The sequence below is a fragment of the Antechinus flavipes genome, chromosome 3, assembly GCF_016432865.1.
Source record: "Antechinus flavipes isolate AdamAnt ecotype Samford, QLD, Australia chromosome 3, AdamAnt_v2, whole genome shotgun sequence".
In the NCBI taxonomy this organism is placed as follows: domain Eukaryota; kingdom Metazoa; phylum Chordata; class Mammalia; order Dasyuromorphia; family Dasyuridae; genus Antechinus; species Antechinus flavipes.
Genome location: NC_067400.1, coordinates 339,195,295 through 339,207,980, shown reverse-complemented (window position 1 = coordinate 339,207,980; position 12,686 = coordinate 339,195,295). Strand labels below are relative to the sequence as shown.

At 35.6% G+C, this 12,686-nt stretch overlaps 1 protein-coding gene across 5 annotated transcripts in view; it reads right to left on the bottom strand.

The window, feature by feature from the left end:
- Positions 1-954: 954 nt before the first annotated feature.
- The window catches only part of SAP130 (Sin3A associated protein 130), a 49,735-nt gene continuing 38,003 nt past the window's right edge, over positions 955-12,686 (bottom strand). For 3 of the 5 annotated variants that reach the window (XM_051985669.1, XM_051985673.1, XM_051985672.1), the window contains 8 exons: positions 11,684-11,861; positions 10,778-10,882; positions 8,838-9,196; positions 7,654-7,902; positions 7,356-7,481; positions 3,084-3,187; positions 2,201-2,314; positions 955-1,921 (listed from right to left, as the gene is read on the bottom strand). In XM_051985669.1, the coding sequence (XP_051841629.1) occupies positions 1,763-1,921; positions 2,201-2,314; positions 3,084-3,187; positions 7,356-7,481; positions 7,654-7,902; positions 8,838-9,196; positions 10,778-10,882; positions 11,684-11,861 (1,394 nt within the window). In that variant the 3' untranslated portion in view covers positions 955-1,762. The remainder of the gene's footprint in view (positions 1,922-2,200; positions 2,315-3,083; positions 3,188-7,355; positions 7,482-7,653; positions 7,903-8,837; positions 9,197-10,777; positions 10,883-11,683; positions 11,862-12,686) is intronic. The other 2 variants (XM_051985671.1, XM_051985670.1) reach the window with 2 other exon arrangements.

The window sequence follows — 12,686 nt, the reverse complement described above, 5'->3', positions numbered from 1 at the left end:
CTGAGTTCAAATTTGACCCCAACTTAATACTTCCTAGCTGGTAGATCACCAGCCTCAGCTTCATGAGTTTGGGAATTCGGAACTGCAATAGAGCTAAAGTCGATTAGGTGTCCACACTGAGTCAGGCTCCAGTATATTGAATTCCCTCTATACTTGCTGTCCTGGAAAGAGAGTTACATTCAGAAGGGACAAGCCAGCCCAGGTTAGAAAAAATGAAGCAGTTAAATCTCCCATAGCAATTATTACTGGGAATGTGTGATAGGTAAAGTAGTAGGACCCAACTGAAAAAAAAAAAAAAAAACCAAACTTTTTTTTCAACAGAATAAATACAACATCCTAAGCCTTACCTCAACTGCATTCCAAGTGTTGCTATAGATTATTTTTCTGAACTAACAGTTAGTTACAACCTGGTTATAGATCTCTTATGAATCACAACTCGCACACACACACACACAAATCCCTATTAAAAAGTTGAGGCTATGGCATCCCTACTTAAATTTGGCTTCTTAGAATGAATACAAATTTCAATTGGGGACTATTTTCTCTTTAGGTGAAACCAAAAAGAAAAATACTTTCTCTTGACCATAGCCTTGTGTGTAGGCATATTTACTTTGTAAAGGAACATAGTCTTGTGTTTAGGGTACAGAAGCCAAATATTGGAAATTGGATTGTTTTTAATTAGTTGCCCAATTACTTGGAACCTGAGGGTATCACTCTCTGTTGATCCCTCTGTAAATTAAATGTCAAGCTCTTAATGATGTTAAAATGAAGTTTCTAATAGAAGAAAATGCTATTCTCTCCAAAAGTCTTTTTCTGATAAGAGATTAATGCTCTTTACCAAAAAGTCTTTCTTTTAGCTTTATTTTCCTACCTGAGGCATAAGTGGTAAATCCAGAATACTTGCATGGGATCTTCCAGCAATAACATACTATAAAAAGATACAAGATGCTCATGTACAAAAACCTCACTGAGTCCTTTATTAATGTTTGGAGATGTATGGAGTACATACAATTAACAGCATCACACCAGCTACAGGAAGTACTGTGTCGAGGATGTACTTCAAAACAAGGATCCCAGAGCACCAATGGTGTTGCCTGCCCTGAACCACCACAAAAAAACCAACTTGGACACACACAGGACAAACAATACCACAAAATCACTTTGAAATGGTTCTTTTAAAAAATAACAAGAGCTAGAAGTTCAAAACCACTTAAAATCTGAAATGTGGCAGCTCCCCCAGTGGCATGGCACTGGATGTAAAAGGCTAGTTCCGACATGGAAGGTCAGAAACAAGAACTGACTGGGATGACTGGAAGAGGTTTCGTGTTCATTGTGGAGACAGATATACCAGATGGTCCAAGTGGATATTTTCAGTCCAGGATCTGTACATTTCCTGTAGAAATCCACCAGGTATTTACCTGGTTTGTAAAACCAGAGTTTGTAAAATGGAAGGCTGAGAAATGCCTGCCACCCAGTTGTGTCACTAATTCCAATTAGTAAGCATTGACACATCAGAGGGCTATAAACAAATATGATCACAAAGCAAGTTTAAAAGGGACAAGGCTGAAATTAAGTTTTTGGTTCATTATGTCAGGTTGACAATGATCCTTTTTAGTCACTGAGTGCTGTGGGTCCCTCTGCTGTCTTCTGTGTACTCTGGATATCTTCCTTTATTTTAATTTTTCACTTTGAAAAAAACAAAACAAAACAAAAAATCAAATCCCCCAACACCATTCTCCACAGAGTCCTGATTCCCCTTAGTCTAGACTTTTTCCTTCCTCTTTAATTTCGACACTTTCTTGACAGTTCCGTTCTTGTTTAGAAGCTTCAGGACTCGCTCCTTGTGATCTAAAACCTTGAGCATGGAGTCTCTGGCTTCACTGATTTGATCCATCACAAGTTTACATCTCTGCATATTTCCCTATAAAAGAAAATAGGACCATTCAATTATCATGAAAAACTGTTCTAAAATTAAAAAATACGTATTTCTGAGCAAACTTTTTAGCAAAGTAGACTTTATGTAAAAAAAAAAAAAAAAAAAAAAAAAAAAAAACAAAAAAAAAAAACAACCTTAATTTGTTGGTAACATAAAATTGACAATGGATTTTTTCCCCCCTAAAATTACCAAAGGGTTTAGCTAAGACTTCCTGGAAAAGAACTCAATAAAGTGATGTATATACTTAAAAGATAAGGTTCATACCTGTATCAGTTCATTTATTCGGTGTAGATCATCATCAGTTGCTGCCTTTTTCTTGGGGATAATACCTTCTTGTAAGGTGGTAAGTCGTTCATATACATCGTGCTCCAGATTTGTCTGAAATAAATTAAGAGTAAGGACAACTATAATCCGATATGATCCTTTGGACTTTATTTTAAGCAAGAGAGGCAGCATGGTATGGTGGAAGAGAGCTAGCCTCAGTCTCAAAAGTCCTGGTTTCAAATTTTGCTACTAATGTTTAAAGGCTGTGTGACCCTAGGCAAGTCTTTTTATTTCTTGGTATTCTGGGCAACTCCTCTCCATCCCATGCCTCTCAAAAAACCCAAACCAAAAACTAACTTTGCCACAATACTAGCTAATCCAGCTTTGCAAATAAGTTTCAGGACTGTTCAGGCAATCATTTCTTCCGCTAGTCTGCCATCCCTTCCAGGATATAACTAAATCATCAGACTAACATCATTTTTTGCTCTTGGTAAGGATGTCTTTCACACATTGACCCATATTCCTATTTCTTCGTACTAAAAGGCCAACTCTTCTGCATAAAACTGTATGACTGTTGACTGCTTTGCTCTTTTTTAATGCTTCTAAATAGATTGGTCTAAAGAAATCTCTCTAAATAAATGCTGCTCTAAAAAGACAGAGAAATTTAATCCAATTGTTCCAAATATTTTGGACTTTTGTATCAAGCAGAAGCTCCTTTCTGATTCTGGGATAAATATAATGCATATAACCATTTTGATAATGAGCTATTAACTCAAATGCTAAAATATTAAAAGTTCTTCAAAACAAAATGTTTTTCTTCTAGATGGTTAACTGGCTGCAATTTTACTTTCTCTTTGTCAAGCAGCTGAAACTCTTCACTTACCAACTGTAGTAACTGGGCAGCACAGAGATGAACTTTCCAACCTTGGGCACGGCAAGATACTCCTTTCTGATTGGCTATTTCTTGCAGCATGGCTTTCTTCTCCTCTGGAATCATATGATAAACTTGAGTCAATTCATTTCAATAGTAAAAGCTAAAATCACCAATGCCTTTAAAGTCGTCACTTTCCTACCATTTTATTCAAATATCCATAAAAATGGAACAAAAAACCCTTTACTCACTTCAGGAACTAAAAATATTTTTAAATATATATAAAAAAATTAACCATTTTATAAAATATAAAAAAACCCATATTAACTCAATGACCTTTTAAAACTTGTAGATTACTAGGTTTTTTTTTTATTATTTACTATGAACCTAAACAAACATTAACAAGAATACTTCCATCTTCAAATAGGAAAAAAAAAATCAAACGTGAAACTATGAATCTTTGTTTGCTACAAATAGCTTTAAAAGAAGCATATATTAAATTTAAAAAGCTATTACTAAAATTGGCCTGCCAGTGTGAATCCCCTTCTGAATTTCTGTGATTTTTAAAAATGAAGTACAGATGTCCTTTTTTTTTTTCATTTCTATGATGAAACTCCAGTACTTTCTCCCTCTCTCCTTAGCCTATGAAAGTCCTCCCTTGTAACAAATAGTCAAGCAAAACATTCACAACTTAGTCTATCTAAACAAAAAAAATGCCTCTCTGCTAGAAGGTGGAAAGCTAATTTATTATCAGTTTTTTGATATCATTATCTTGAATTGATTAATGTTATACTTAAGCCTTTCAAAGTTGTTTTGCTTTCCAACACTGAAATCACCGTATAAATTATTCTCCTAACTCATTTCAACTCTGTGATTTCATACAAGTTTTTTCAGGTTGCTGTAAATCTGTTCCTTTGATAATTTTTTGTAGCACACTAGCCTGCCATTTCATTCCTCTACACCTGAGGCATCAAATTCCTACAGGCAAGTGGCTTGAACCAGATGGAAATGTAATTGGGAAATATTTAACAAAATAACTAAAAATATAATAAAAACATAATCTGTGGTTTTCTAAATCAATATGCTGCTGGCAAGGATCCTTTTTCTATTTCAGTTTGACACTACAGCTCTATAATAATTTGTTCTGTTCATTCCTAGTCAATGAGTACCACATTTTATCCAGTTTTGTGCCATTAAAAAAAGTACTGCCTTTTTTTTGTTTTATTTTTTAAATACAGAGATCCTTTCCCTCTGTCTTTGACCTCTTTGGGATGTCTGTTAGTGCTACTTCTGGGTCAAGTGACTTTTTTGGGTATAGCTTCATGTTGCTTTCCAGAATTGTTGGACTACAAATTATGTAGCTCCAAATGCCCCTTAAAATAAGTGTCTTAAATGAGCTATTTGTAAATTGCTTAGCACTGTACCAGGAACAAAGTAGAACAAATAAATGCTTATTCTGTCCCTCTCCCGCTTTTGTTATCTTTAGGTGTATAGTAAGATCTCAGGGCTGCTTTAATTTGCATTTCTCTTATTGAATAAATGAAAAGCAGTAAGTTAATTATTACTACAGGCAAAATATTTTGTTAAGCTCCAGAAGTAGAAAGAAAATAGACTCTGTTCCCTGGGGTGTGGCTTATTTTCTAATGGGGGAAAGTTGGGATGAGGATAATACATACAGATGGTTTTAGCTTCAAGAGCATTATTAGTGATCTGGAGGCTTCATTGAGATTGTAGATAGTTTTCCTTTCTTCTTTTGATAATGATCTGTTCATTTCCTATGATCATTTATCTAATGGGAAGTAGCTCTAATTCTTATGTATTTGTATCAATTCCTCATGTATCTTATTTATTAATCTTTATCAGAAAAATCTGTTACAAAAGATATTTTCTTAAATTAACAGTTTCACTTCCAATTCTAAGTAAATTGCTTTTGTTTGTACAAAAACGTGTCTTACATAATGAACACTGACCAACATGTTATCTCCTGTGATCCTTTTTTTATCCATTATTTTGTCAGGAATTCTTTCTGATGCATAGTTGTGAGAGCTATCTCCTTCTCCTTTCCTTAGATTTGTTTATGATGTAGGTTTTATATCTAGGTTCCTTATCAAATTTTGGCTTGAGGTACATGATATGAAATGTTAGTCTAAGACTAATTTCTCCTCGACTGCTTTTCAATCTTCCCAGGGGTTTTGTTTTATTTTTAAACTTAATATCAAGTCTTTATTGCAGCTGTTGTTCAATGGAGTCACTGACTACTAAAATTACTTCTAGTTCTCATGCATCTGGTGTGTGGGAACAACCATCTTCAGAATGCTCCTTATTCTTGAGGTAAGTTCAGTCTTCCCTGATCCCCTTCAACATTGCTGCTGTCTGCTTATCAGGGTTCATCTTGTACACCCCCAGCAGAAAGTAGGCTCCTTAAGGACATGGACTATTTAGCTATTTTCTTTGTTGTCCTCATCATCAAGCTCCATATGTAGTAGATGCTTAATAAATCTTTGTAGAACCAAATTAAATATAAAATCATCTCTAAAATATTTAGGCTATCTTAAAATAAACAACATTTTGTTGTAAAGACTGAGAAACATAAGCAAATAAAAGTTAAACCGTGAATATCCAGATTAAAGCTTGAAGATTCCTGACATCCCACATCCCACAATCACACTGTCTTTTTCAACAAAGAGTCCCAATCAGGGGCAGCTAGGTGGCGCAATGGACAGAGCACCAGCCCTGAAGTCAGAAGGACCTGAGTTCAAATCTGGTCTCAGACACTTAACAGTCTTTCTAATGGTGTGATCCTGGGCAAGTCACTTAACCCCAACTACCTCAGCCAAAAAAAAAAAAAAAAAAAAGAGTCCCAATCAATAAATTAGGAAAAATTTGTAAAAAGCACAGCTAGGTGCCACAGTAAATTGAATGCCAACCCTGGAGAGTTAGGAAGACCTGGCCTCAGAAACTAATCTTTTGACCCTGGGCAAGTCACTTAACCCCATTTACTTGGTTTCCTCATCTGTAAAATGAGCTGGAGAAGGAAATGGCAAACTACTTACTTTTTTGTCAAGGAAACCCCAAATTGGAGTCATTGTAGAAAATCAGACATGACTAAAATGACTAACAATAAGTAATTCAGAACTCTTCATTAAATATATTGAGTTTGTTTGGATTCTGAACAGAGTGGAATGCCCAGCTTATCTTAGAAGTAGCAATTTTCCTGACTCCCGTCAAGGACTTTATTAATAGTCCCACTTCTTACCCACCAGTGTACCTGAATGATTTCTTAGACTACTAAATTAAAGGCTGAAGGAGAAAATCCATAAAAGAGGAACTTTTATGCATTCTTGGTGCTCAATAATTTGATGAGATTTCTCCTGGCAGGTCTTATATGTAGCTAAGAACACTGCAGTCTACTTAAATGCTTACAAATACTTCGGAGCTGAAACAAATCTTCACATCCTTATCTGGAGACTAGGAAACAGAATGCTTTTTCTGAAGCCAGGGCTATTTTCTCCCTTAAACTGAATATCCTAGTTTGAAATAAATAGCATCTAAAAAGACTTTTATATTATTCAGTAGTGAGGAAAATGAAGAACATATTGCTCATTATGGGGAAAAATGATTAATTTCACTGATTCACTTAGGTTTACCATTGAAGATTTGTAAAAGCTCTCAAAAGATACTTGTAATTTACATATATATTTAAAAGCCATTCCCCTCAATGGGTATGAACAAGTTGTTTTTTTAAAAATTGCAAATTATCAACAACCCTATAAAAGAAATGTCTGAAATCAGGAATAAGAGAATAGGTAAAAATAGCTGACACCTATTAAAATGGCAAAAATGATTTAAAAACAGGAAAAGGTAGCTATTAGATCTGCAGTTTCATTAGTAAAGATGGTTTCCAGTGACCTTCTTATTAACATTACATAATGACTACCAGAATATTAAGGGAAATCCTGGAAGACTTCAGGAAAAATTCCTTCTGAGCCAGAGAAGTAGTGGACTACTGATAGGTAATGAGACTTATCTTACCAGACAAGGCCAGTATATTGATTTATTTTCTTAATTGTACTTCTTTATTTCAAGACAGTTCTGGGGAGTGGGAAGAGGTCTCACTGATAAGTAACAGCAGTTTTTTTTTAAACAGCAATAAAATATTTTTTAAGAAGCAACTTAAGCCAGAAGTTCTGTATTCCACAAGACCATTCTGCTACTTCCAATTTGGCTTTGGTGCTAATTATCAGACATATGTATTCAAAAAGATTCAAATGTTAATTTTCTTACCCTTGACTCGGACATCGCTGTACCTCTGGAAATGATGATAAGCAGCTTTCCAAGGGTTCCGATAATGCCGGAGCAAGGTAATGGGAGGTCTTGGACGTACGGGGACATACCTCACACCTTCTTCATCTATTAAAAGGGAGAGAGAAAAAGTAGTCAATGAAAGATACACCTGATTTTCCTACCCAATTTCATCTATCTCCAGCTTTACAATTGAAAATCTTAACTGTAGCTGACTGACTTGAGAAAAGCAGGGAAAAAAAAAAATAATGCTTCCATAGTGATCTGCTGCCAACATTACCTATATATTCCTTGGGAGGAGACTTGCGCTTCTCAGCCTTTACCAGCAAACTCTTAGGAGTAGACTTTTCATCATCAGTACTATTTGTCTCCATCATGTCACCTTCTTCTGTTGAAATCACATGCTGTTGCTTCCGTGGTTTTTTCCTTGGAGAGGCACCAGGTGGCAAGTCACTTGGAGGCATTGACAGGTTGTTAGCCAGTAGCGCAAGAGATGGGGAGACAGTGTTGGTTGTTAATGGAGGAACTGCTAAGAGAAGAGAGGAAACAAAAAGTCTATGAAAACACAATTGCAATAAGAGACTGTTTGATTTCTGATAGGGTGAATGGACTTCTCTCTGTTAATGTGACTTAAGTAACGAGGTCCCCAAGTTCATATAGTGATTATGTTAGAGGAATGAACATATATAAAAGATGGTGATCAAGCACTTATTCCATAAAACCTCACTGCCTTATTCCCATCTTATTAGGCAGTATCTCTGACAGTTAAAAAATTGTTACGTGATTTGCCTACTGCCTAATAAGTAAATCAGAAGTACAGTGAAGAAAAAGTGAAGTTGTACCCCTCCAGCCACTTGGGTCACCAGAAACTATTCTGTACTTCCTGGAAAATGAAACTAGTGAAAAAGAGAGGAAATGATGCAATTGGAAGGAGAATGGGAAAAACAAAACATTTAGGCAAACACAAGAAAAACTGATCTGAGTCCTTTCTGTAGGAACATTACGAAAATTCTTAAATAGCCTCTTCAAATTAAATGGGGCATGTCATCAGTACATATGTCCCTCGTTATCTTCATTTGCTTGATAGACACTAAAGAAAAATACATTGTATGAGCTATTGGTAGTAGGGCCTAGTAGAAAACAAAAAAATAAAAGATTAAAAAAAAAGTTGTTTACACCGATTTTCCTTACTAATGGAAGATTTCTCTCACCTGTGAATCAAGTCATCCAGTTTTAGTTTTCAAAAGGAAATTTATCTCTTTACACTGACTGAAAAACAGAGTCCTAGAAAGGAGAGGCTAAAAAAGCTTTGACAGGACTGAACTCTGAAAAGAGGAGCTCTCTTTGTAAGAATTATTTTTGATGGGCCACCAGAATTATAACTTTAGCAACATTATAGGCAAGAAGATAGTCCTAAAAGGAAAATAAACTTATGAGCCAAGAGATGTCTTTGCATGAACTTACCAGACACAGGACGCATAATGTCCATAGGTTCCACTTCTTCTTTAATTTTTATCTCTGGCACTGCGGGCCCCATTACAGTGGAAAGGCTGCCACCCACCGCTGATGATGCTGGAGGAGCAGCTGCAATAGTGGTAATGGGAGGAGTGACAGGAACTGCTCCTGGAATTGTTGACAGGGCTACTGATGGTTGAGATGGGGGACTGGCCGCTGCAATGATAGTTGGAATGGCAGGTGGTGGCTGTTGAGAGGTGGGCTGCACAGCGATGGTGGGCTGATCATTACTCTGATTGGACACAGCCTCCACAGACACAGTGACTGGTGTGGCCATAGATACATGGATTTCTGGCTTAGGTTTGGCACTAAAACATAAAAACAAAACATTACCAAGTTATCTTAGCTAGTAATCTCCTAGAGGGCAGGAACTTTGAATAATTAATTTTGTGGAAGCACCCAAAATAAAAACTAAGGCAAGAGATTTTGAATAACATCAGAATAAATGATATGCCATTTCCAAGGTGAACTTTTTTTAAAATTTTTTAATTAGGTAAGTTTTTTTAATTAGGCAAATTTAATTTAACTCCAAAGTCTAAGAGACTAATGAATCAAAATTTTTACTCCCAGTTAACTTCTATTTATTTTTGCTAAGGCGATTGGGGTTAAGTGACTTGCCCAGGGTCACACAGACAGGAAGTGTTAAGTATCTGAGATCAGATTTGAACTCAGGTCCTCCTGATTTCCAGGCTGGTGCTCCATCCAGTGTGCCACCTAGCTACCCCCAACTTTTATTCTTAATTTGTTTTTGTGAGGTATTTGGAGTTAAGTAACTTGCTTACTTAGGTCACATAGGTAAGAAGTGTTAAGTGTTTGAGGCCATATTTGAACTCAGGTCCTGCTGACTTCAGGGATCAATGCTCTATCCATTGTGTCATTTAATTGTCCCTCCCTATTAATTTTTAAATACTCATTTTGTTTGTTTCTACTTTGTTCACTGTTCCTACACAAAAAAATAATTCTAAATCAAATGACTATTTTGTTCACCTCCATTCCAATCCTCACTTATATATACTTGTTGTTGCTGCTTGTCCTTTATTTTTAAAATCAGGGAGTTGATGCCATGATAGATTTTATTCACACACACACACACACACACACACACACACAATCATATATAATATGTATGCTTAATATACATATTAGTTAAAAAGAATGTAAAACCTAAGATAGGATTCAAGCTTGTCCAGCTATGGACAAGACCAGGAATGTTCTTTTCAAATTCAAAAGAAAAAAAGCATGCACAAAGGCTCAAATATTTCTTCTGAAGCAGGAAAAGACAAAAACAAGAATGACCAAAGAAAACAAGAAGAGAAAAAAGATCTTCAGTTCTCTAAAAGTAGAAAAGTGACAGCGAAAGAAAATCATATATTATCTTTTTAAAGTCTACCACAGAGGTAATTAAGTTATGTAAAACTAAGAATGTATTTCAGATGCTGGCAATGAAGGACATCTGGTGGAACAAGAAAGTAGAGGGGTGGCTTTAATACAACCAGGAAGCAACTAAGGCTATACTGACAGCCCTTCACTGTTTCTCACCAAATGTATCACCTTCCTCTCCTTTTTTCCTACCCTCTTTTTATTTTCTCTTCCTTGATTATGCGTCTTGGATCACCATTAAAGGTTAAAAGTTTGGTGACCTTTTTGCTAGAATCAGTAGTGTCCTGTATTTTATACAAAAATGCATTTAAGAAAAGAAAGACTTTCATTCTTGTCATTTCCTACCACAAAGTTCTGCCCTGATGTAATTTTTGGTAAAATGTTCAAGTGTTTGTAAGTTCCTCACTCCATTGCATATAATTTTCGATTCACTCTTACTAAAATACTACCTCTCCCCGCTTAGTAAAGGATGGCTAAGTAATACTAGTCACATTCAAATCAGACCTTACCCCGAAGGTCTGGGTGACCCGGATGTACTTCTTATGGAGCTTTCTACTCGAGGACTAGCAACTTCAGTCGGCTGAGGAGGAATAAGGCTTTTTCTGACTGCCATTCTGAAACACAAAAACGACATTGAAAAATAGCTACAGATAATGGGCATTAAAACATCGACAACCACATGCCTTTCACTAGTCATATATTGGAGCACTTGTCATAATAGTTGAAAAAATACTACCTTCACTTTGTGCTTATGTGTTAATATCATTTCACTATGGATTTAGACTTGAAATGGAAAAATCCAGTATACTAAAAGAAGTATCTCCTAAAGCATTAAGATGAGCACTCTTGGCAAATGGTTTAAGATACCAACAATACCTAATTCTCAAATTAAAAACTGTTATTGCAACTGCATTTTTTAAAAGTCAGTAAAACTAGAAAATGATCATTTTCCCCTTCCAAATTTTGGCATTATAATAGTGCTCACTATACTAAAGGTGGAAAATCATCACAGAGGTTCATAGGACAATACAAAACATAACTGTAATGAATCAATAGTCATTTTTTAATACAGAACAATTTTTTATATGAAAGAAAAATAGATTGTGGTCACTAACAGAAACATCTCCCTAGAAAGGAGTGTACAATAAATCCCAGAACTATTTAAAGGATTCTGAGAATTCACTGCTGAGAGAAATCATGGATGCTCATATACAAACCCCATAAAAATTAAGGGCTTTTCATTCTATAATCTTTTGAGCCAAGTTTTTGGGAAAAAAGTAAAACCACTCCATAATGACCAATCTAATGATTCACCCTTCTTAGCAATGGAAAGGTACTAATAACATTTTTTTTTCAACAGCTATACCCTAAATCAGGTATCTTGTATTGTTTTGCAAGGTTGGGGCCCTCCTCACCCATCAGTGGCTGGCTTCTTTCGGAGGATGCTCGGGCGAGGAGATGAGCCTTGGGCTGGTGCACTTGTGCTGGCACTCTGGCTGTGGGTCTGCACCACGGTGGTAGCTGCTGGAGTGGCATTAAATGTATTGCTAATAGGATTGGCTACAATTGTGGCTCCATCTGCCAACACCACTGCTAAGAGGTCAGAAGGGAATATAGACAAGATAAGAAAGAAAAAAAGAAAAATTATTTAAATTTCTTGAGTGGAAGAAAGTATTTTCAACATGGTTTCTTTTCTTCAAAGATCACCAAAAAATCTCTTCAGAGCCCGGCGCACCCTAGCACTTGTTACAATGGACAAGCTTTTCAAGGTTGGTGGTACTGTGCTTTATTTTCATGGAAGAAGGAAGAGATGATTTAATAAAATCATGAGTTAATCACTCTAATACTAATACATTCTCCATTATACCTATATATTCCTTGATTATTTATGATGTCCTTTCATGTACATCATCTCACTGACTTGTATAATAAGTGTAGGAGAGAAATGACAAATGTTCTACATTTTAGAGATGAGGAAACAGGGCAAAGAATCCAGACTAGTAATGCCAAGGTCAAGGGCTTTCCCCAGTATTATACAATGCTTCAAATCCAATCAAAAATAAAATTTTTTTCTTCCTTCTCTATTTTTGGCATTTTCTAGACCATTTTTCATATTCTGAGATTCTATGGTCACATGGTCTATAGTTTTTTATTAGCACACAGTTATGATGATGTTGCTGTTATGGAAGAAATACAAAACAACTGTTTTGTTTGTGCTCAAATTTTAATTACCTAAGGCTTGTTCCCCTACCCTCAACTAAAACTTTTTTTTTTTAAGTTTATAGATAACTAAAAAATAGTTAAAATGGCATGAATCTTACTATGCTTAGTTGATAAAATAAGTATTCATGAAGACAGATAGTGGCTTCTCATGGAAGATACTCTAACATAGTTTAACTATGTAGGAAAGATAGGTAA